Below are 24,686 nucleotides of genomic sequence, written 5' to 3'. Positions count from 1 at the left end.
AACTCCAGGGGCACAGAAACCACCTGAATGACGACACTAGTACCAGCAGAGGGTGCTGGCGTGGCACAAAATTAAGAATTTTCAAAAGGAAGAGGTCTTAGATTGAAAGACAGCAGGTGTGAGGAAAAAATGTAATAACTGTATCCACTTGGAGGTCTGAATTCTCCACTTGCAGATCTGTCTGGGGTTCAGTGATTTCCTGCAATGGCCACATGAATTTTAGGTATCTCCTGAAGCAGAAAAGTGTTACATTTGCTTCTGCGTTTGAACAGGACAGGGAGAAGCCATGCAGTTTGCCTTCTGTTTCCACTGGAGGACTTTTAGCAGCCCCTGGCGTCTGTGACACCTACAGCATAAGTTCACATGGAGTCCTTACTTTAATATTTTTAAAAAACAAAACAAGCTATTTTTGTGTTTACTAAAAAAAAAAAAAGTGGCCCAGACTGTCAATCCAGGGGAATCACATTTTCTTTTTTCATTTGGCCACCTTAAAAAGAAGGTAACAGGTACCTGGGAACCCACAGGTAATAAAGACTGTGAAAGGTCAGGTGGAGGAGACAAGGCTGGCTGCGCTTTATTCAGCGGAGTGCAGCCTCCCTGGCGGTCGCAGCACCAGCCAGCCCAGCCAGGACGTGTAGAAGAGCCCCCCTCCCCACCCAAGTAGGTCACAGCGAATGCTCCTTTTATACAGTCTCCTGTTGCGATTCCTTCCGCTAGCAGGGCCTCTGCCAACCTGGGCTTCTGAACTGTTCTTTCGGGCGTTCTGGGCTGGGAGTCAATTGACCCACTGGATTCGAATCCAGACTTTCTGGGCCTCAGTTTCCCCCTAGGTTCAGCGACAGGGGTGGACAGCCTGACACCGAGGCCTCTTCCCGCCCTCACACGGCGCGGCCAGACATTCCTTAGTGGCGCGGCAGGCCCCGCGCTCTGGAAAGGGCCGGCGAGAATGAGACAGCTCGGTCAGCACCAAGGACAAGGGCCCCGAGTCCGCCTGGCGGACGCGAGGTCACTTCCAGGCGAACCCGGCTGCTGAGCGAGCGTCGGGCGCGGTTCCGTGGCCGGGCGGGAGGGCTTGGGGTGCCGGGAGAAGCGCTGTGGGAAGGGGAGCAGTCCCGGGGGATGAGGCAAGGCCGGGCCCCGCGGCGGTCTAGCAGATTCTGCGCCAAGAGGCCAAAGGTGGCTGCTGCGAGCGCGCCGCCCCTCCCTTGAGGCGCCCTGCCGCCTCCCGCGCCCGGCCCCGCCCGGGCCTTGGGGCGCACCCGGTGCTCCCGGCTCTGGAGGCCCCTCAAAGCCCCCCTTCCCGCACGCGTGGACCTCTCCAGCCCCTTTCCTGCCCCAGCGTCGCCTGGCTCCCCGTACCAGGGCTGCTTTTGGGCACACCCGTGACTTCGACCCACTCCTGGGGGATGGGGTCCCGCGTCGTCTTCCTGCAACCCCCATCCCAACTCCCTGCGGAGAAAGAGGCCCCACTCCCCGATGCTCCCGAACCGGGGCCGCCAGGCGCCCCGCCCCCCGCTCGCCCCGCCCCGCCCCGCCCCGCCCCGCAGGCCCCGCCCGCCGTTGCCCGGGGAACCGCGGATCCCCGCAGCTGCAGGAGGCGCCCGGCTCCGCGGAGCAGCCCTAGCCGCCACCGTCGCTCTCGCAGCTCTCGTCGCCACTGCCACCGCCGCCGCCGTCACTGCGTCCTGGCTCCGGCTCCCGCGCCCTCCCGGCCGGCCATGCAGCCCCGCCGCGCCCAGGCGCCCGGTGCGCAGCCGCTGCCCGCGCTGGCCCTGCTGCTGCTGCTGCTCGGCGCGGGGCCCCGAGGCAGCTCCCTGGCCAACCCGGTGCCTGCCGCGCCCCTGTCCGCGCCCGGGCCGTGCGCCGCGCAGCCCTGCCGGAACGGGGGTGTGTGCACCTCGCGCCCTGAGCCGGACCCGCAGCACCCGGCACCCGCCGGCGAGCCCGGCTACAGCTGCACCTGCCCCGCCGGGATCTCCGGCGCCAACTGCCAGGTGAGTGGAAGCGGCGGGCGCGGTGCGGGGCGCTGGTCCGGGACCAGCAGCCTCTTCCCGCCGGCCCTGCTGCTGCTGCTGCCCGACAATGGGCACGCCTGACACAGGCTTTCCCACTTCGGGAAGGAGATGGATCCAGTCTCTTGGCCCACGTGGACGCGGACCCCCGGGCCGACCCTGATTCCCTTACCCGCCCTGGTTCCCGGGCGGGGCCCGCCGGGCTCTCGGGGTGTGCCGCTCCGGGGCTCGGCACTCCTCGCGCGGGGCTCCAGACGCTCCGGTTGACCACCGAGTGGCGCGCGCCTCCCGGCCGGGCCAAGCCAAGAACCACTTGAGCGGCGCCCGCCTTGGCAGCGCGGAGAAGCCCGCTCCGAGCGTCCCCGGCGAGGTGTTCAGTGTCCAGGTGGTCCACGCTCCACGTCCGGCTGGACCCTGTGTGTGTAAAGGGTGTGCGGTGTGGGAGGCAAGTGATGGTGGGCCCCGTGCCAGGTGGTGGGGCACTTTCTCCTTCTCTTCCTCCGCCCTTGAGGGCTGTGACAAAGCAGCCAGAGGACAAGGAGGGCAGCTGCCTCCCCTCGGCCTGCGACCAGCCCTCTCTAAGCTTAGGAGCAGTGTTGGAACAGTCGGAGGCATTCGAGGGGGCATTGTACGTGGCGCTGGCAGGGCCGCCCTTCCTGCCGGACGCTCCACGGGGCGCAAGCTTGGGGCTGGCAGCCGGGGCGTGAGCAGGGCACCGGGAAGCCGCCAGAAAGCGTGGGGCGGTGCGAGGGATGGGACGATGGGATGTAGCTAGCAGCCGCCCGTGAATTTGGGGTTTCCAGGGGAATTTGGCAGAAAATAATATCTGGGGCTTTTACAAGTCCGTTAAAGCTCTGTGAAACCTATTAACATCAACATTTTCAGTAGGCAATTTGGTAGGACTGTGTGTACAGGTAGAAAATCCCCAAACCTGTATTGCAGGGTAGGGCAAATAATGAAGTTATCTGAAATGATTACATTAAACCACATGAATATGGACGATATTTGGGATCAGATACTATCTTTCTTAAATTTAGGGTGGAGGAGTTTGTTTCATATAAATTTGATAACAATGATTGGAGAGTTACTTTGAGAATGCTCAAATAGGTTCTTTCAATGGGGAAAAAGGCTGCCCTTTCAATGTAACAGGTTTTACATTTTTTAGAGGTAAACGGGATTGAGAAGCTTGACCTTGACAGCCAGATTTTTTTGCATTTATCTAGAGTCTTTTTATTTCATTTAATAGCAAATTAGCAATCTGAATCTATCTTTTCAATATTGTGCTCTTCCTCTTTGTTTACTGGTTTCAATAAGCTTTAGTTACTTGAAGGGAGGTGATGAGGAGGAGGAAGAATTTGTGTGATGTGAGCATCAGGAGTAGGTTTGGGACATGATAGCTTCCTGGGGGAAATGCCTGTTAGAGCCATTCTAACCATTAGAACAAAATCTTGCTTTTGCAAAAGTCAAAATAACTGCAAATCAAAAACCAAGGAATGGACTCATGCTAATTTTCCCTGTGGATTGATGATTTATATGACTTTTCCTGAAGAAATGAATTGTTTGAGTGTGTCCGTCAAACTGCTGTTATATTTACACGTCTGAATTTTATCCTTCAAAGAAATAGTTGATTTGGACCTAGGGTTTAGTGGGAATGGATGGGAGAAGGTAGGTTAGAGTGCACATCGATTTACATGAGAAGAAAGACTCACTGGGAATTTAACACAACTCTGAGATGGTTTTTGGTGACTCTAAAAATAGATATATCTTCAAGAAAAAGAGCTCTTTAGTGCTGCCTAAAGATGACTAACAGAGAAACATAAATATTTTGATTTGTCCTAAGCAGTGACTTGATATATAATATAATTCATTCAGAAGAGTCATGAACTAATACATAACATTGCAGGACCAACTGGATCAAAACAGATTCAGGTTTCTTTTGTAGCTCCCATTGGAGGTAGGCTTAGCTGTGTGAACACCTTCCACCTGAGCCGAAGCAATACTGCATGCCCTGGTGTGTGAGTTGAAGAGAGCGCTGAAGTTACTGTAATCCTCATAGGAAAGCTTAGTGAACTTGGAACTTGATTGGACTTGGTTACCCAGAAAAACTTACTGAGATGATTCAGGGTCTTATAATCCATAAAAATGGATTCCTGATGATTTTAATTTAATCGTTCATGATCTCGCAGTAAGACTTGAGACTCATTTCTCATGGGAACGGCAAAGAACACAAAAGACAATTTCAAAAGAGAAGTTAAACCTGGGGTGGTGGGGAGGGGAGGGGAGAGAGGGAGAGAGAAACTACACATATTCAATTACAGATAAGGAAAATGGATCTTAGCCACTGCAGACTATGTGGTTGCTGAAATAGAACCTCATGCTCACTGGATAAATTGGAAATGGAATTTTACCTGGATGTGAAGAGGATCTTTTAAACAGAGCATCACTCCTCCTTCTCCAAAGACAATAGTGTTAGCAATGGTAACATTAGAACCTAACCTTGAAGTTTCTTTCTGTGTGTGGGGAAATTTTAAGAAAATCATAAACTACAAATTAGGATTAAAATGGCTGTCTTTAGGCTTTTTTTTTAAAAGGATGTCTTTAGCTTTTCTGTGGTTGGCTGATTGAGTTTGCGTAAGTCAATGGGGTCCAGGACATGCTTCTTTTGTCGCCTGAGTCATGGGAACTCATAGGATTTGGGAATTGTAGGTCGTGTGGGTTTTAAGTCAAGCTGAAGTTAAAACTACTGGGTCTTATTTCCTCATCTTCAACAATGGGATCTGTGGGACCTACCTCATAGGATTCCTCATGAAGATAGTGATTCCATTCCTTGATGTCTGATTGCTGCTGACAGCTTTAAAGCCTCACCTCTCCCCTTCCTCTTTTCCTCCACATCAAAACAAGCTGATAAGAAAGCCCAGGGGTTCCCTCCTTTGGTGCTGGTGGGAGGTTCAAACCATGCAAACTCCGGTCCTGTGCTACCCCAGCCCCAACCCCAAAATGCAGCAAAACCCACAAGCCAGTCTCCTTTCCCTGTTCTCAGAAGCCATTTAAAAACATTTGGGAGCTGCCTGCTCTCCCCAGAGAGCCCCATTATGTCAGCAGTAAACCTTTTTATATCCTCTTTGTGTGTGTGTGTGTGTGTGTGTATGCATGCCATTTTCAGTCTCAGGGTCCAAACCAAATTTTGGGTGGGTGTCCATCCTATCTCTGTGGGATGTTCACACTAAGGTTCTGGGAAGGATTAAATTAATTGAGTGCTGTAAATCACTGAGCACCTGTGACATTTCTTTCTTTGTAAACTTTCTGCACATATTTCAAATGCTAATTACCTTAACTAGATCGAACAAGTATCATCATCTCTTTTAGTCAAACGTAGAAAATGAAGCTCATTTTGATTGAGTGACTAATCCAAGGTCACATTTTGATACTGCCCTGAAAGTCCTCTAACACATGCAAACATCTTAAATCATGAGAAATTCAGCTGATTTTAAAACTGTATATGAAAATCTAATTTGTAGATACGTAATGATGATGATGATGGTAGCTCACCCTCCTTTTAAGCACTTGCCACGTGCCTGCACTGTTCCAAGGACTTTGCAGACATAACTTGCTGATCCTTGCAACGTCCTATGAGCTGGGTGCTGTCTCTACTCCCATTTTATAGAAGAAGTGCAGAAAAGTGAAGCGACTATCCCAATGTGGCACTGCTAGTAAGTGTGAGAACTGGAATTTGAGCCAGCCAGGCTGGCTTGATACAGGGCTATAGAATCTAAAGAGTGCCTAGATGAAAATCCAGCCCTGGACCTGTCACAGTTACAATAGGGAGCAAGAGCTATAACCTCCTTGAGTTTTATCATTAAAAAGGGGATAAAGTGATTTCTGAGTCCGGTCTTGATCTAAATGAGCTTGTATGAGTGTGCTCAGCTGGAATAAGAAGGCACGGAGGTGACAAAGACACAGATTCTCCTTATGCCACCTGCTAACCAGGAACCTTCAGCTTAGAGTTGGAATTCTGAGTCCTAGCTGAAGTCATTTTTACCGTGATGACAAGCAAATGGACACTACATAAAAAAAAGTTTCTGATAGGTTTGAAAAAACTTCAACTGATTAGAAATTGAGGCTGCTCTTGCTTGTTCTGGTTCATTTGGGGAAGCAGGCAGGTATCAGGTGGCAGTGGCTGGGCCAATTTTTCTTTTGTGGTGAGTGATACAGAAACTCCTTCTATTGGGCTGTCCATCAAAGAAGGGACTATTTACATTTGTATTACTTTGTTTGTAAAGCTTATTTTATTTTCATAAAATAATTATTTGCCTAATATTCAAGCAGTCAGATACCTGTTTGTTTTTTCATTACATGTTCCCTAAGGATCCTGTCCTTCAGGATTATAATAACAATGTGTTAATTTCTGCACTTGGAGTAAAAAGGGGACGTGTGGCTGCTTTTCATGCAAGTTAATTTTACTTATTAAACTGATTTTATAATCCTTTCTTCTGATTAACCATGCTAACTTGAAACAATGGTCTGCTTCAGAGGAACCTATTTTTGATTGAGATTTGCTAACAAAGAATTCTAGTTCTTTGTACTGCATCAGTCTTTGTTACTGGACTTTACACACATATGCACACACACAGACACACACAAACTCACATTGTAGTATGTACAAAATGTTGAATAGTAGCTGAGATGTAAAGAGACATTGCTTCTTTCTCTGGCTTTTCTATGAACTTCTTGTGACTTTGGGATAATTATTGAACATCCTTGAACCTCAATGTTCATATCTCTAAAATGGACTAACAATGCTTATCTTATTTTCTTTATAGAAATGATGTAACTCACAAATAAGAACATAGTAAAGTTCTTTTCAAAAGTGTAAAGAAGTATGTAAGAATGAAGTTTAAAACATTTTGAAAAAAGGTAACACGTTGCACAAATAAAAGATATACTAAGAAAAGGATTGTATTTTTCCCCATATAAAATGATTATATTCGTTTATTCAGTGTGTTTGATTGTCTTCCTTCAATGAACAGACACAGCTTTTTCTCTCTACTAGGATGAATTATGTTATGACATGTTTTGAAAATGAAAATTTAATTGTATTAAACTTTTTATAAATGTGTGCTTTTTATTCTGAAATAAATGATTTCTTGGAAAATTCTCAGTGACTTGAAGTTTTCTTTTGAAATGAAAGAACAAAAACTTGTCGAAATTTTTGTAAGAATTTTAAGAAAAGAAGGAAACTTGATGTTTTCTTGGTGTTATTAAAGCAGAATGATTTGCCTGTTTCATGCATTGCATTCTTGCTGCATTCTTAGGAGGCATCAGTCTTCTCAGCTTGGCCACCTCACAAAAACGTGTTCCTGTCTTTAGCTTCTTTGCTTAAGCTTCTCATGTGACACGGTACCATCAAAAATGGTTTTGTTTATGCCCTCATTTGATAAGCATCAAACAAGAAAGAAAACCTAGTCTGAAGTTGAAGGGTATTTGAGTCAGAAAGCTGAATGCCGGGGTTGTATTTTTAGATATCCTTATCAATTCAGTAGGCAGCTGTGGTCAGAGCTGCTTAACCCAGAGGCAGTGACTGCAGAATCCTGCCCCCACCAAACAGAAAACCCGACAATGTGGCAAAGCTTTGCAGACAGAATTTCTTTATGTTTACCCCTTCCTCTGCTTCCCCCACATTAGTGCTCAGCCCTGGCAGTGTATTATACTGACCTGGCAGCTTGAACAAAAAACGAGTGGGTCCTACGGTTCCTCTGTCCCCCAGATTCTGATTTAATTGGCCTAGGGTGGGGCCTGGCACTGGTACTTTTTAAATGCTCCCCAGGTGATTCTACTGTGTGACTAGGGTTGAGAAGCTCCTGCTAGACTCTTATCATCTTCCTTCATAGCCTGCTCAGCATATAGCATGTGGCAGAGAAAAATGACAGTTGCACCTGCTCTTGGTCACTCCTGCCTGAAGGGCAGTCAGGTTCACAGCCTGGAAACTCCTGGTCCACACCCTTCTCAAATGGTATAGATTTTGCATCTCAAAGTGAACTTAGAATGGAAAGAGTCCAAGCGTGGGAGTCAGGCCTGGGTTAGAATCTGGCTCTGGGTGCCCTTGGGTAAGTGACTCCTTTCTTTGAGGCTTGGTTTTATCATCTGTGAAAATGGGATCCTGATGCCAACCTTGAAGGTTGCTGTGGCTTGGAAGTGTCTAGCCCAGTGCCTGGCCCATCAGAGAGACACCGGATAAAAGGTGCTCACTTCTGTTAATTCCTCCTCTGTTCTTCTCACCCAGTGAGTGCAAAGAACAATAAGAAAACAGTGAAGAGAGCATGAGCTGGCAGTCTAGACTATTAGGGAATCACTCCTCGTGTTTTATTTGAACACACTAACCTACCTTCAGTCAATAATCACGATGTGCATCTTAGAGCAGTTGTCTTTAAGAGGAAGAGCTCTCAGAATCTCCGCTCCCTCCTCCCCCAGTTGCATGGGAACCCAGCACTGGGGCTACATACAGTAGGCTCTACGTAACACTGTTGAATAAATGACAGGCTTAGTGGGGTGCAGCTGTGGGCACCAGGAGGGCACTGGGCCCTGTGGGGTAGATCCAAGGCATATGAGGAGGGATTGTGTTTAGGAGAAGGAAAGCATGTGAAGACATTTAATCTGTTTAATCATTTCCCTTGTGCCAGGTCTGTTCTGGGAAGTGCGGAATATTTTTCAATAAATCCTTTGCAGTAGCTCTAGCTTTTAATATTTCTAATAAAGCTTTCTTTTAACAATACTTTTCTGTGGCCAGATGCTGTGGTTCACGCCTATAATCTCAGCACTTTAGGAGACTGAGGCAGATGGATCACCTGAGGTCAGGAGTTCGAGACCAGCCTGGCCAACATGGTGAAACTGCATCTCTACTGAAAATACAAAAAAAAAAAAAAAAAAAAAATTAGCCAGCCGTGGTGGCACATGCCTGTAGTCTCAGCTACTCGGGAGGCTGAAGCAGGAGAATCACTTGAATCCTGAAGGCAGAGGTTGCAGTGAGCCGAGATCGTGTCACTGCACTCCAGGCTGGGCTGAAGCGAGACTCTGTCTCAGGGGAAAAAAAACAAAACAAAAAAACCACCTTTTCTGATGAACTAAATCAAGGGTGGCCAAAGCACAGTTCTCATCCCCGTTCTTTCTACCAACTAAGAATGGTTTTAACATTTTTAAGTGGTCGAAAAAAAATCAAAACCAAACTAATATCTGGGCCGGGTGTGGCGGCATACACCTGTAGTCCCAGCCCTTTGGGAAGCCAAGGTGAGAGGATCACTTGAGCCCAGGAATTCAAGAGTAGCCTGGGCAACATAATGAAACCTTGCCTCTACATTAAAAAAACTCACATTGCATGAAAGCTATATGAAATCCAGATTTCAGTGTCCAAGGATAAGGTTGTTTTGAACACAGCCACATACGTTTGTGTAAGTGCTGTCTGTGGCTGCTTACATGTTCCAGTGGTAGAGAGGAGGAGTTGCAAGAGATAGCATGGCTCACAAAGCCGAAAATATTTCTTTATTTGTTGAGATGGAGTCTCACTCTGTCACCTAGGCTGTAGTGCAGAAAATATTTCTTTATTTGTTGAGATGGAGTCTCACTCTGTCACCTAGGCTGTAGTGCAGAAAATATTTCTTTATTTGTTGAGATGGAGTCTTGCTGTGTCACACAGGCTGTAGTGCAGTGTTGTGATCTCGGCTCACTGCTGCCTCCGCCTCTCATGTTCAATCGATTCTTGTGCCTTAGCCACCCGAGTAGCTAAAGTTACAGGTGTGCACCACCACATTCGGCTAATTTTTTTTTTTTTTTTGTATTTTTACTAGAGATGAGGTTTTGCCATGTTGGTCAGGCTAGTCTTGAACTCCTGAGCTCAAGTGATCCACCCATCTCGGCCTCCCAGTGTGTTGGAATTACAGGCATGAGCCACAGCGCCCGGCCCAAAAATGCTTATTATATGGCCCTTGATAAAGGAAGAAGTTGGCTGACCCTCTCCTAAATACTTCTGTAAACATTGGTGGAAAGAGTTTATGTTTTCATTTTTATTTATTTGACTTAGCCCAAGGCTCCTATCCCTTTTCCCTTTTCCTCTTGTTCTCTTCCATCCCTCTTGATGGCTACCTCTACCTAGGCTCTAGGTAGGGCCCTGGGACTGACGGAAAGAGTACAGTCATTGTCTTCAAATTCCTTAAATCTCTAGAGTCTTCCTGGACAGATCTGAACTTTTCCTTTTATATCAGCCCTTGGCCAACATGTCTGGACACCATAGTTAGAGTTTATTTCCAGGGAAGTGTGTGAGGCAGGGAAAAGAAATGCTAACCGGAGGGGTTTTGGGTGTGGGTGAGCATCTTGACTGAGTTACTACAGGCTTATTAGCTTTCCTAAACCCCATTTCCTCAATCATTGACAGGACGGTTGGAAAGATGAAAGTGGCACAGAACTGGCCCTCTATAAACACAAACTGCTATTTTGATAAAAGTGAATATGAGTCCCCATCTTATGGCTAAGGAAACCTACCTGGGATCCTATAGCTTGGTGACAGAGTTGGGGATCTGAGCCCAAGCATGGTGGCTTTGAGTATGGGGTTATTACTCTTACTGTACTGCTGTGCCTCAGACTGCTCCATAGTTTGTGACTTTCAAAGTGAGCACCAGAGGGAAAAGGGAACCAGAGGGTTGTGGTTTCATTCTGGAAGTTTTAGTTTCTGTGTGGAGGTTTTGGGTTTGTGTAATGTTAAGGTATTTCTTTCTTAAAGAGAAAAGAAAAGGCACAGGGCTTTTGAAAAACAGGATTTGAGAAATGAAATCACTGTACTTGAAAGAAAGGTGCTTGGAAATAGAAACGTGTCTGCTATCTTTTGCTCACAGTTCCTGAAAGCAAGCAGGTCCTTTAGAATTTCAACACTGGTACTTATCTGGTCCTTGTAGTTAATGTAAAGGAGCATTTGTAATTACATTTTGGGTTTCGGAGGCAGATTAAAACTCCTTTATGGAAGACATTCTGTGGTGGAAGAAATCACAAGAGAAGAAAAGTATCTAGTCCTTCTTTTCCATGAGATGGCTGAAGCACAGAGTCTGTAGCAATGGGCTGATGGGGGCTGAGTGGAGGACGGCTGAATTACCATTACTCCTAGTATCCCACTGCACTGAAGTCAGATTTCTGCAATATGTCATTTGGAGCAAAACCTTGTGGTTAATTTTCAAGTACAATAGAATGTATTAGAATAGGACAAAAAGTTAAATATGTCCGAGGTATATTACTTTAGAAAGGGAAAATGCAATACAGGAACAATGAAAAGAACACCAAAATCTTTAGCTTCAAATTGACTAGCTGTATTGCTTCTTCCACAAAGGATTCCCAGACTCTTTTCATTTTATAACTATTTTTAAAATTAAGGTATAATTTACATACAGTAAAATTCACTCTTCTTGGCATTCATTTCTATGCATTTTGACACACAGGTGTGTAACACCACGACAATCATCCCTATACATTTCCTTATGCCCCGTTGTAGTAAACCTCTCCCCAGCCCCAGTCCCTGGCAGCCACTGGTCTGATTTCCATCACTATAGTTTTGCATTTTTCTAGAACATCATACATGTGCATTTTCCACTGAACATAATGCTTTTGAGATGGATCTGTGTGGTTTAATGTATCAATTGTTTGTTTCCTATTATTGCTGAATAGTATCCATTGTATGGCTAGATGACAATTTGTCCTTTCATTAACTGATGACATTTGTTTTGTTTCCAGTGTGTAGTGATTATGAATAAAGCTTCTGTAAGTGTTCACATACAGGTCTTTAAGTGGACATGTTTTCATTTCTCTTGAGTAAATAACTAGGATTTCCTGGGATTGCTGGGTCATGTGGTAAGTGCGTGTTAAACTTTAGAAGATGCTGCCGAAGTGTTTTCCAGAAGAGGTGTACCATTGCATTCCCATCAGCAATAAATGAGGGTTCCAGTTGCTTGCATCCTTGTCAGTTCTTGGTATATCATTGGTGATTTAGGTTTTAGCTATTCTAATAAGTGTGCAGTGGTATCACATTTTGGTTTTAATTTGCATTTTTATAATGATTAATGATGTTGAACATCTTTTCATATGCTATTTGCTATCCATGCCTCTTCTTTGATGAAATGTCTATTCAAATGAGTTCTGAGGTTGTTTTTCCATATTTCTGATTCGAATTCAAGTCCCTTACTTGATATGCGACTTGCAAATATTTTCTCCCAATCTGTGGCTTCTCCTTTTCCTTTCTTTTTTTTTTTTTTCTTTTTCTTTCTCTTTTCTTTCTTTCTTCATTTTTTTTTGAGACAGGGTCTCACTCTGTCACCTAGGCTGGAATGCAGTGGTGCAAACTCGTGATCTCGGCTCCTTGCTACCTCTGCCTCCCAGGCTCAAGCAATCCTCCCACCTCAGCCTCCTGAGTAGCTGGGACTACAGGCATGTGCCACCACACTCAACTAATTCTTTTTATTTTTAATAGAGATGGGGTTTCACCATGTTGCCCAAGCTGGTCCCAAATTCCTGGGCTCAAGCAATCTGCCTACCTTGGCCTCTCAAAGTGCTAGGGCTACATGCATCAGCCACCGTGCCCAGCCCTTCCTTTTCTTAACAAGGTCTTTCAATGGACAGGTTTTAAAGACCAATGAGGTCTAATTGGTCCATTTTTTCTTTTATGGTTTGTACTTTTTGTGTCCTATCTGAGAGATCTTTGCCTAACCCAAGGCCACAAAAATCTCCTCCTGTTTTCTCATGTATCATTTAAGGTTTGACATTAAGGTCTTTGACTCATTTTAAGATAGTCTCTTTATATGTGGTGCAATGTATGGGTAGTTTTCGTTCTTTTTTTTGCTTACAAATGTCTAATAGTTTCAGAAACATTTGTTGAAAAGGTTGTCTATCTCCACTGAATTATTTTGGTACCTTTGTTTAAAATCATTTGACCAAGCATGTGTGGGTCTATTTCTGGACTCTTTATTTTATTACATTTGTGTCTCTTTTTGCCAATTCTACACTATCTTGAGACTACTGTAGTTATAGTAAGTCCTAAAATCAGGTTGAGTCCTGTAAATATGTTCTCCCCCCTTCTCCCCACCACCTGCCGAATTATTTTGGCTACTCTAGAGCCTTTAGAACTTGCTTTTTAGAATAGCATAGGTGTGGAGCTAGAGAAATGCAGTTCTCCCAGGCACATATTGAGATGACAAGAATCCTCCAAAACAGGGTATAATTTCACACTGAGGTAGAACCAGGATTCTGTTTTTTTTTTTTGAGGCGGAGTCTCGCTGTGTCCCCCAGGCTGGAGTGCAGTGGCACAGTCTCAGCTCACTGCAAGCTCTACCTCACGGGTTCACACCATTCTCCTGCCTCAGCCTCCTGAGTAGCTGGGACTACAGGTGCCCGTCACCACGCCCGGCTAATTTTTTGTATTTTTAGTAGAGACAGGGTTTCACCGTGTTAGCCAGGGCGGTCTCGATCTCCTGACCTCGTGATCCGCCTGCCTCGGCCTCCCAAAGTGCTGGGATTACAGGCGTGAGCCACTGCGCCCGGCCAGAACCAGGATTCTTAACCTGGGATCTGTGGATGGTTTCAAGAGTGTGTGGACACTCACATACTCTTTTTTAAAAATCATCATCATCATTATTATTTTTGGTGACAGGGTCTTACTTGTTGCCCAGGCTAAAGTGCAGTGATGTGATCATGGCTCACTGCAGCCTTAACCTTTATGGCTCAAGTGATCTTCCTGCCTCAGCCTCTCGAGTAGCTGGGACTATAGGCATGCACCACCATGCTTGGCTAATTTTTAAATATTTTTGTAGACGCAAGGTTTCACCATGTTGCCCAGGCTGTTCTCAACCTCCTGGGCTCAAGTGATCCTCCTGCCTTGACCTCCCAAAGTGCTAGGATTACAGGCATGAGCCACTGTGCCCAGCCCATCATCATTTATTTATTTATTGCTAATGTGAATTCAAACCAGGTATGCAGTTTACCAGAACAGAGCAGGAAATCAAGGCATGATTGCCATCATCAAATCTTAATCTTCAGAGAACATTTCCATGATGTTGGCCTGAAGACACTCAGATTCTATCAGTTTTTCTGGGGTTCCATGGTTAAGCACTGCAGCTCCTTTCAAATTTTTCCTGAAGACATTATTTGGATCTTTCCAATAAGGCTTTTCTCCTACTTGGCAGTAGATGAATGCACATTCTTCCCAAACATGCCTCAGCCCGTCTCTACAACTGGTTTGGCCCGCATGCCGTTGGGGCTCTATCTGTTACCTCCGATGTCCTTGGAACTGGCAAAGAAGGCAAAAAAGGTCTTGTGATTTTGCTGTTTCATAGTCTGGTTAAACTCCTCAAAGTCCAACATGCTCACTTCCTCATAGCTGGCCATGTGCGCAGTGCCATGGACTGTGGGAGGAGTCCTTGGGTCTGACCATTGTGGGGCGGGGCTCACGTGGGGCCCACATACCCTGGAGATGCCAAATTTTGTATGTAGATATTCTCCTGGGGAATGGCTCAAAAGTTTCAAAAGATTCTTTAAGACCTCGCCTACCTGTAAAAGAACCACTGGAATGGAGGAAGAGGCAGCTGGTTGAATACAGGGGACTTCTGAGCATGGACTAAGGCACAGCCCAGGAGCTAGCCTGGGACCTCGAAGTACCCCAAAGTAGGATGCCCAGGCAAAATACAGATGCACAGTTAAACTGGAATTTCAGATAAACAATGAGCATTTTTTGGTATAAGTGTATCCCAAATATTGTACATCATTTATCTGAAATTCAAATTTAACTGTGAAACTTGTATTTTTCATTAGCTAAATATGGCAACCTTACCCCAAAGGCCCAATTCCCAGCTTTTTTCTGAAAGGTTTGTCAATTGCACTTTAAATTCTTGTCAAATAATTGTAGAAGGTAAATTTTGCTAACTTGCTTTTAAAGTATGAAATCAGCTCATAGTTTTGCATCTTCATGGGTCCTTTTAAGGGTAACTGTCCAACTGCTAAGGCATTATAAATGCGTGGAAATGTGTAAAAGGCCTGTTGGTAACCTTCCCTTCCCTTTCCTCGGCCTCTCCTGCCAATATCATCCCTCTGTACTAATCACTGTTTCCATTTTGCTGTGTAGTTTTACATTTTTTTCTTGGTATGTATGAGCATATGTGAAGCCTATGTAAATACTTTTATATGCATGCAAACTATTTTATATAAAAACTAACTCAACCTATACATAATGTTCTGCAATGTTTTCCTTAATCTATTTTGAGCATCTTACCGTATCTTTTTTTTTTTTTTTGGGACAGAGTCTCGCTCTGTTGCCCAGGCTGGAGTGCAGTGGCTCCTGGGTTCAAGCGATTCTTCTGCCTCACCCTCCTGAGTAGCTGGGACTGCAGGCGTGTACCACCATGCCCGGCTAATTTTTTTTTTTTTTTTTGTATTTTTAGTAGAGATGGGGTTTCACCGTGTTAGCCAGGATAGTCTCGATGTCCTGACCTCATGATCTGCCCACCTCGGCCTCCCAAAGTGCTGGGATTACAGGCATGAGTCACCGTGCCTGACTACCATATCTTAAAACAGAAAGCAAACCCATTCTTTTCGATGGTTGACTAGTATTCCATTGTGTGACTATTTACATATTCAGTCCTTACTGAAGCACATTATTTCCAGTTTTTAAATAATGTCGCAAAAAATTAGCTGAGCGTGGTAGCACACACCTATAAACCCAGCTACTTGGAAAACTGAGGCGGGAGAATCGCTTGAACCTGGGAGGCAGAGGTTGCAGTGAGCCAAGATCACACCACTGCACTCCAGCCTGGATGATAGAGTGAGACGCTGTCTCAAAAAAAAAAAAAAAAAAAAAAAAATGTTGCACTGACCCCTATACACACACACACATATTGACATAAATGTATATACATTAAGCATTCTAATAAATACTGCTAAGTTGCCATCCAAAAAGGTTGGAGAATTTTGCAAATTTACTGACAGCATATGAGAATACCTACTAGCCCCCATTATTTTTTGTGTTAACTGATAGGTAAAACATGATATTTAATTGGTTTTCTTTGCATTTAAAAAATAATGAATGAGGGAAGATTTTTTTTTTTTTATGAATTACCTGTTCCTATTTTTGTCTAATTTTCTTTTGGGTTGTACATTTTCCCCCCATTGATTCGTAATGGCTTGTTGTTAATGAAGGAAATTAAATTCGCCCTTTGTCCTTTGTGTTGTAAATCTCTTTTTCCCGTGTATCATTTTTCATTTGACTTCGCTTATGCTCATTGTTTTGCTCTTCAGAAGCTTATAATTTTTGGTTCTTATTTAGCCAGATTCATCAATGGGGAAGCTGATAAATTTTAAGTAGAAGTCTATGCTTTATATTGTTACCATACTGTATAATATGTTGAGAATTAGCAGATTCAAGTCAAGAATTTGCTTTTGAAAAATTCTATTTTGTCCAAGATTTGTATTGATAAGGTTGATTCTATTATTTCTTTAGAATGTACAATTAAAGCTGGGTGTGGTGACTCATGCTTGTAATCCCAAGCACTTTGGGAAGGTGGGGTGGGAGGATTGCTTGAGCCTAGGAGTTCGAGACCAGCCTGGGCAACATAGCAAAACGCCATCTCTACTAAAAATACAAAAATTAGCCGGGTATGGCAGTGCACGCCTATAGTCCCAGCTACTTGGGAGGCTGAGGTGGGAGAATCACTTGAACCTAGGAGGAGGAGGTTGCAGTGAGCTGAAATCCAGCCATTGCACTGCAGCCTAGGTGACAGAGCAAGAGCTTGTCTCAAAGAAACAACAAAAAAAGTACAATTAAATATAACTTCAATTTATGCCTATTTTAAGAAGGGTTGGCATAGATTTTCTAAATCATATTTAAATATTTTTAATTTGTCTTGACTTTTTATTGAGGCTGGAACACTGCAACCATTTTATCAAGATTCTTTTTGTTTTTTAAGAACTACTCAGCACACTTAATAATTGTCATGTGTTCCTTAGTATTTTATTAAAATCACCAAGTTAATTTTAATGGCATTATTGGATAATAGAGTATTTCTTAAAAGTTCTTGATGGTGTAATGGTCTGATTTCAAACAATGTTCTTCATCCAGGCTTGGGCAGAAAGGCTTGCACTAATATTCAGCAAAATGCAAATTTCCCTTATGCTTTACTCTCCATATTGTATTTTTAGCTGCTTTCCCCTTGAGAACAGCCTTATTTCTCCTGATGAGGGGTTTTTGTGACTCTCTATCTTCATTTTTACTCTTTAAAATTGGCCATTGGTTTTTTTGGTTGTGCAAAAGGGAATTGTTTTATTTCTGTAGAAAAGCCTCATAATGAGAGAGATAATAGGAAAAACAGAGGAAGGAGAATGAATATTAGCGTTTCTATGAGGCCCCAAATAAACCTTTAGCTGGAGAGAAGTAAATTCCATATTATTATTATGTTTTTATTTTACCAAGGGAGAGTAGGATGTGGTAGGGTGGAAATTTTGGAGCTACACACTGACTAAAGGGGAAGTCACCTTTCTTTTTGTCTCCTAAGGAAAATAAATTGTTATCTTTATGTTCAAACTTAACAGCCTAATGCCAAAAACCGATGTTGACACCTTTTTAAAAATCACAAGTTGATTTTATGCAAGGTTTTTCTTGCTTCCCTTGCTTTCCACGGACCCTACAGATGTTTTATATGCTTAGAAGAGCACATAAATGCAAGTAGAGCCTGTGGGAATTTAGGCGAAGTCAAGAGCTTTTTCTCCTAACATAGATCTTTCCTGGTAGTATGTGAGTGTGCTTTTGATTGTTTTCTTCTTTCTCCTGTATATTTGGAAAAATGATTGACTTGCAAATGTTGTCCAGGAAATGGAGACCAGCAGGGTACAAGGCTGTTGACAGAGGCCATTCAGTTGGTCTCCCTGCCTCACTTTGCCCTTCCACTTTTTTTTTCTTTTATTGTTTTCTTTTAGAGACAGAGTCTCGCTCTGTCACCCAGGCTGGAGTGCAAGTAGCAGGAGCGCAATCACAGCCCACCGCAGCCTTGAACTCCTGGGCTCAAGCGTTCCTCCCACCTCAGTCTCCCGAGTAACTGGAACTACAGGCACATGCCACCGTACTTGGCTGATTTATTTTTTATTTTTGTAGAGACGGGGGTCCTTCTAGGTTGCCCAGGACTCTATGTTGCTGGTCTTGAACTTCTGGTCCCAAGCAGTCCCCCTGCCTTGGCCTCCCAAAGTGTTAGGATTACAGGCGTGAACCAATGTGCCCAGCCCTGCTCTTCTACTTCTACACGCATGCCTTGAAAACTCCTTCCTCAGTTGGAGGCAGGTCTTCTTTCCCAGAAAAGAGTCTATTTCCTGTTAGGGCTCACCTGTACACCTGCTTCCTTCATGGGTTCTTCTGATGAAGGGCTGCTTGCCTCCTGGTGTAAACTCCTAATGAGAAACCTGGGAAGAAACATGCTTCTTCGGAGAGTTATTGTATTCTATTCTTAGGCCTCTGACCACATTCCATTAGAAAGATGCTTCTTGCATAGAAAGGAACATCAATGAAGTTTGTCCATATTGAAGTAGACAGATAATAAAGAGTCTTGAAACGTCCTGTGGTGTCTCATCATCCCATATCGCCGATTCTCTGTATCATAAACCATCCCAGGTATATCTGTGGAATCTGTGTTGTCTTAAAACATTTTATTGAAGTAAAAGTCACATAATATGAAAGTAACCATTTTAAAGGGAACCTTTTAGTGGCATTTTGTGTGTTCATCATCTAGTTCCAAAACATGTTTGCCATCCCAAAAGGAAACACTGTGTCCATGAAGCAGTTACTCCCCATTCCTCCCTCCTCCCAGTCACTGGCAACCACCAATCTGCATTCTCTCTCCATGGATTTACTTATTCTTGATATTTCATAGAAATGGAATAATCCAATATGTGACTGTTTGTGTCTGGCATCTTTCACTTAGTATAATGTTTTTCAGATTCATCCACGTTGCAGTATTTATCCATACTTCATTGCTTTTTTATGCCTGAGTACTATTCCATTGTTCATATATATCACATTTTGTTTATCCATTCATCTATTGATGGACATTTGAATTTGTTTCCACCCTTTGGCTATTGTGAATAGTGCTGCTATGAATGTGCTTGTACAAGTGTGTGTTTGAGTCTTGGTTTTTAATTCTTTTGGGTATATACTTAAGAGTGGAATGACTGGGTTATATGGTAATTCCATATTCAAATTTTTGAGGAACTACCAGATGGCTTTCCATCTGTGTTATCTTCTTACACAACCTGAGCCCCAGGATCCTCCCTGGACGGTTACTTGCAGCCTCTCCTTGCATTCCAGACTAATGTCTTGCTACTGTCGTTACCTGGGTGATAGCATCCCCAAAGCTCCATTCCAGCCTTGATCTGAGGTCTCAGCTCCCCAGGACACTCTGCTGGCTTAAATCCCTCGTCTCTTCATGTAAGGCCCAGCCTCCTGTACCTCCCTCCCAAGAAAGCCTGTGAATTGGGAAGCTTTGTTCTCCGGCTCAGCCTAGGCCATGAATGCTGCCCCTCCACTCCAGTAAGTTATGCCTTATGCTAACTCCTGTGGTCTGCTGAGCTCCTTTGGGAGAAGCAGAGAGCTTGCTGGGGTGTTGAGCCACTGGGAATAAGTGGCCCTAGATGTCATTGGTCCAATTGCCTCACTCCACTGAAGAGGAAACTGAGGCCAGAAAGTTGAAAAAATAATTATGCAAGGCCGTCCAGATTATAAGCAACAGCACAGGGTTTGAGAAAGGTCTTTGGTATTTGGTCAGTTTCCTTCTCCTAGGACCTGGCACCCCTCAGGCACATTTAATACATCATGCAGAGAAATAGAGCCTCCCCATCAATCATTGTGGGTTGTAATACTATCCCAGTCAACTTGTTTGTTAAGAAACTAGCTCATGTGGGTTGACCTAGAGCACTTATATTGCTGTTTTTTTAATGAGCTCAGTATAAATGAGAAATCTGAGTGGGCTGGGGGTGGGACCCCCTGTGCTTGATGAGCCAAAGCAGGGCTAAAAGACTGTAGATGACTTGTTGCTTAGCAACCACTGCCAGGAGACTTGGTTTCCATAACCCAAGCCTTGTTAATTTCCCAGGGATTAGGATTTGGGCAGTGAGATTTAGTAATGAGGTTTAGAAAGGAGTGCAAACTGGGTGTTTTATTGGCTCAGTTTGTCTCCTAATGCACAGATCTCTCCCACCCCCAGCAAACAAACAAACAAAGAAACAAATCTCCATCAGGGAGCAGTTCTGGCAACTCTGGACAGTTTGAGGCCCAGAGAAGCTCATAAACAATTTCATCCTCAGGTCAAGGGCTCAGCATGACCCTGAGCTTACTATCCATCCTCCGTTCCCAGAACTTGGGGTCTTCCAGGCCTGCTCTACTCACAGTCTGACACTAACGAGTTTGGCTTTATGGAATACTGGGAAAGAGGTAGAGTTCTTTGTTTTTCAATGCAATTTGGGGAACTCACTCTACCACTGGTCATTTCTGAGTACTGATTACAACAGCAATGCATTTCATAGATGTTTAGAGTGGGAAGGGATTCTAGAAATTGTATTGGTCAGTTCACTAATTCTGCAGAAGAAAATGAAGGTGAAAGAAATGAATGTCCAAGTCAGGATTAGACTTTGCTGACTCTCCACCCAGGGCTGTCTCCACCAGAGCATTAATGCTCAGACATTCCAAACACTGAAGACCATCCTGTGGGGGCAGGCATGGGTGGGGATTTATAATAAATATATTCTTACGGACATTCAGATTCAAGTTAAATGTTCAGTTACTTACATGAAGGGCTACATGCTAGGTTCCTTTCCCTATATTATGTGTTTTAATCCTCACATTTCTTTGGAGGAGGCATTTCCCCTACTTGATAGATGATGAGACTGTGTATTGGTCCATTCTCATGCTGCTAATAAAGACATACCTGAGACTGGCTAATTTATAAAGGAAAGAAGTTTAATTGACACACAGTTCAGCATGGCTGGGGAGGCCTCAGGAAATTTACAATCATGGTGAAAGGGGAAGCAAACATGTCCTCCTTCACATGGTGGCATGAAGGAGAAGTACTGAGCAAAAGGGGGAAAAGCCCCTTATAAAACCAGCAGATCTCATGGGAACCCATTCACTATCATGAAAAGAGCAGCATGGGGGGCCCTCCCGTAACATGTGGGGATTACGGGAACTACAATTCAAGATGAGATTTGGATGGGGGCCCAGCCAAACCATATCATTCTACCCCTAGCCCCTCCCAAATCTCATGTCCTCACATTCAAAACACAATCATGCCTTCCCAACAGTCCCCCAAAACCTTAACTAATTCCAGCTTTAACCCAAAAGTCCAAGTCCAAAGTCTCATCTGAGACCAGGCAAATTCCTTCTGCCTATGAGCCTGTAAAATCAAAAGCAAGTTAGTTACTTCTTAGATACAATGGGGGTACAGGCATTGGGTAAATACACCTGTTCCAAATGAGAGAAATTGGCCAAAACAAAGGGACTACAGGTCCCATCCAAGTCTAAAATCCAATAGGGCAATCATTAAACCTTAAAGTGCCGAAATGATCTCCTTTGACTCCAGGTCTCACATCCAGGTCATGCTGATGCAAGAGGTGGGCTTCCATGGCCTCGGGCTGCTCTGACCCTGTGGCTTTGCAGGGTATAGCCTCCTCTTCCGTCTGCTTTCACAGGCTGTCATTGAGTCTCTGTGGTTTTTCCAGGCACATGGTATAAGCTGTTAGTGGGTCTACCATTCTGGGGTCTGGAGGACAGTGGCTCTCTTCTCACAGCTCCACTAGGCAGCTCCCCAGTGGGAACTCTGTGCAGGGGATCTGACCCCACATTTCCCTTCTGCACTGCCCTAGCAGAGGTTCTCCACAGGGGCTCTGCCCCTGCAGCAAACTTCTGCCTGGACATCCAGGCGTTTCCATGCACCCTCTGAAATGTAGGTGGAGGTTCCCAAACGTCAATTCTTGACTTCTGTGCACCCACAGGCTCAACACCACATGTAAGCCACCAAGACTTGGGGCTTGTACCCTCTAAAGCAATGGCCTGAGCTGTACATTTGCCCCTTTTAGCCATGGCTGGAGCTGAAGCAGCTGGGACACAAGGCACCATGTCCCAAGGCTGCAAAGAGTGGGGTGGCCCTGGATTTGGCCCACAAAACCATTTTCCCTCCTAGGCCTCCAGGCCTGTGATAGGAGGGACTGCTGTGAAGGTCTCTGACATGCCCTGGAGACATTTTTCCCATTGTTTTGGCGATTAACATTTGGCTCTTTGTTACTTATGCAAATTTCTGCAGCAGGCTTGAATGTCTCCCTAGAAAATGGGTTTTTCTTTTCTATTGCATCATCAGGCTACAAATTTTGTAAACTTTTATGCTCTGCTTCATCTTGAACCCTTTGCTGCTTAGAAATTTCTTTCTCCAGATACCCTAAATCATCTCTCTCAGGTTCAAAGTTCCACAGATCTCTGGTGCAGGGGCAAAATGCTGCCAGTCTCTTTGCATAGCAAGAGTGACCTTTATTTCGGTTTCCAACAAGTTCCCCATCTCCTTCTGAGACCACCTCAGCCTGGACTTCATTGTCCATATCACTATTAGCATTTTAGTCAAAGCCACTTAACAAGTCCCTAGGGAGTTCCAAACTTACCCACATTTTTCTTTCTTCTTCTGAGCCCTCCAAATGGTTCCAGATTCAAAGTTGCTTTCACATTTTTGGGTATCTTTACAGCAGCGCCCCACTCTCTGTTGTACCAATTTACTGTATTAGTCTTTTCTCGCACTGCTAATAAAGAGTAACTTATAAAGGAAAGAGGTTTAATTAACTCAGTTTTGCAGGGCTGGGGAGGGCTCAGGAAACTTACAATCATGATGGAAGGGGAAGCAAATGCGTCCTTCTTCACATGGTGGCATGAAGGAGAAATGCCAAGAAGAAGGGGGAAAAGTCCCTTATAAAACCATCAGATCTTGTGAGAAGTCGCTCACTATCATGAGAACAGCAGCATGGGGGTAACTGCCCCCATGATTCAGTTACCTCCCACTGGGTCCCTCCCATGACATGTGGGGATTATGGGAACTACAGTTCAAGATAAGATTTGGGTGGGGACACAGCCAAACCATATCAGACTGGAATGCGCAGAGGTTCTTGGTGACTTGCCCAAGACATATAGCAGTGCATTGAGATTGGAATCCTTTGTCTACAAATGCAGGGCTTTCTTAGATTTTTTATATTATAAAATATAAATTATATGTATTATGTTACATATAGTTATTTCTTATAACAGCTATCTGCTCATCCTTATATAAGAAAAATACTTTATACAAGATGTTGATCACAGTTCTCAAATACATTCCATTCAGTTTAAAACTATGTGGAATGAATTGAAACAGTGGAATATTAACTGTAATCATTGCATCATTTTATTTTTTGGCAAGTAAGACATCTTAGATGCGCAGGCCATTGTTTTAAGATGAACCCCAAAACCATTTTTATTTAGATCAGAAGCAATTTTTATGCATGGCTTAATGCTTTTGCCCAATATTTTCAGAAGTAACTGCTCATTAAAAGTACAGTTTTATAGTCTAACTTACAGAAAATCTCTAAAGATAAAGTGAGTTTTTGAAAATGGTAATCAACTTGCATAATCACTTGTGATATAAGATTCAGTCATTTGGTTAACCATAGCTGAAAGCCAGTAGAAGTACTGATTTTAAGATGAGTGTGGTATCTGTGTTTGAGTGAGTATGAATAAACCAGAAATGCAATGATGTGTTTGGGTTTTTATTAAGTAGACATATAGTATCTTAAATATGCATGCACTAAGCACTCCTGCAAGAACTTTAGCAATCAAGTGATATCTAATTTTGTCATCTTGGAGTTGAAAAAAATGAAAGCCAGAGAGGTTTGAAGACCAGGTCAGATCAGGGTTCTTCCACATTGTATGTATTAGTCGGGACCCTTTGGGTTGCAAGCAACAGAAGACCCGATTCAAATAACTTAAGCATCAAAGCAGTCTGTAGGTTCATGTGGCTGAAAAGTGTAGGCGCAGCAGTGTCTGGGAGCTCAACTTATATCACCTGGGCCATGAGTCTCTTCATTTCTTGGGTCCACTTTCTGTTTTATTGGCTTCATTCTCAGATTCTGAATAGTGACTTCTTCTGACAGCTCCAGGTTCACACTGTTCATATTGCCAGCAACCCTAGGGAAACAGAGAGCCCCTATTTTCAGTTGATCAGGAAAGTCCTGAGATTAGTTCTGGTTGGACTGACTTGGGTCACATGTGCATCTCTGAACCAGTCATTGTGGCTGAGGGGTTAAATTCTGCTGATTGGTCAGGCCTCAGTCATGTGTCCACCACTGGAAGTTTTTAAAGTTAGTGTTTGCATGATGTATCTTTTTTTTTTTTAACCAATTGTTTTGCTTTCTGACTTTTTGTATCCTTATATTTAAAGAGTGTCTTTTGCAAATAGCCTGTAGATTTTGTATTTTATGCAGTTTCATATTTGTCTTTTAATGAGAAGATTTGGTTCCTTTATATTTACTTGCCAATATAATTAAGTTTATTTCTATCATGTCGCAGCCCTGGTTCACTCTTAATGGAAAACTGTTATCCTTTGAGTTTCCAAC

The 24,686-nt window shown here is 44.0% G+C and overlaps 1 protein-coding gene across 2 annotated transcripts in view; it reads left to right on the top strand.

Annotated features, from left to right (window-relative positions):
- The first annotated feature begins 1,576 nt into the window (after positions 1–1,576).
- The window catches only part of DNER (delta/notch like EGF repeat containing), a 365,518-nt gene continuing 342,408 nt past the window's right edge, over positions 1,577–24,686 (top strand). The window contains exon 1 of one of the 2 annotated variants that reach the window (XM_054477662.2): positions 1,577–1,994. In XM_054477662.2, the coding sequence (XP_054333637.1) occupies positions 1,719–1,994 (276 nt within the window). In that variant the 5' untranslated portion in view covers positions 1,577–1,718. The remainder of the gene's footprint in view (positions 1,995–24,686) is intronic. The other variant, XM_054477663.1, reaches the window with a different exon arrangement.

This window comes from Pongo pygmaeus, chromosome 11 (assembly GCF_028885625.2).
Source record: "Pongo pygmaeus isolate AG05252 chromosome 11, NHGRI_mPonPyg2-v2.0_pri, whole genome shotgun sequence".
NCBI lineage: Eukaryota > Metazoa > Chordata > Mammalia > Primates > Hominidae > Pongo > Pongo pygmaeus.
Note: the sequence above shows the minus strand (reverse complement) of the source record. Positions and strands in the feature narration are given on the sequence as shown.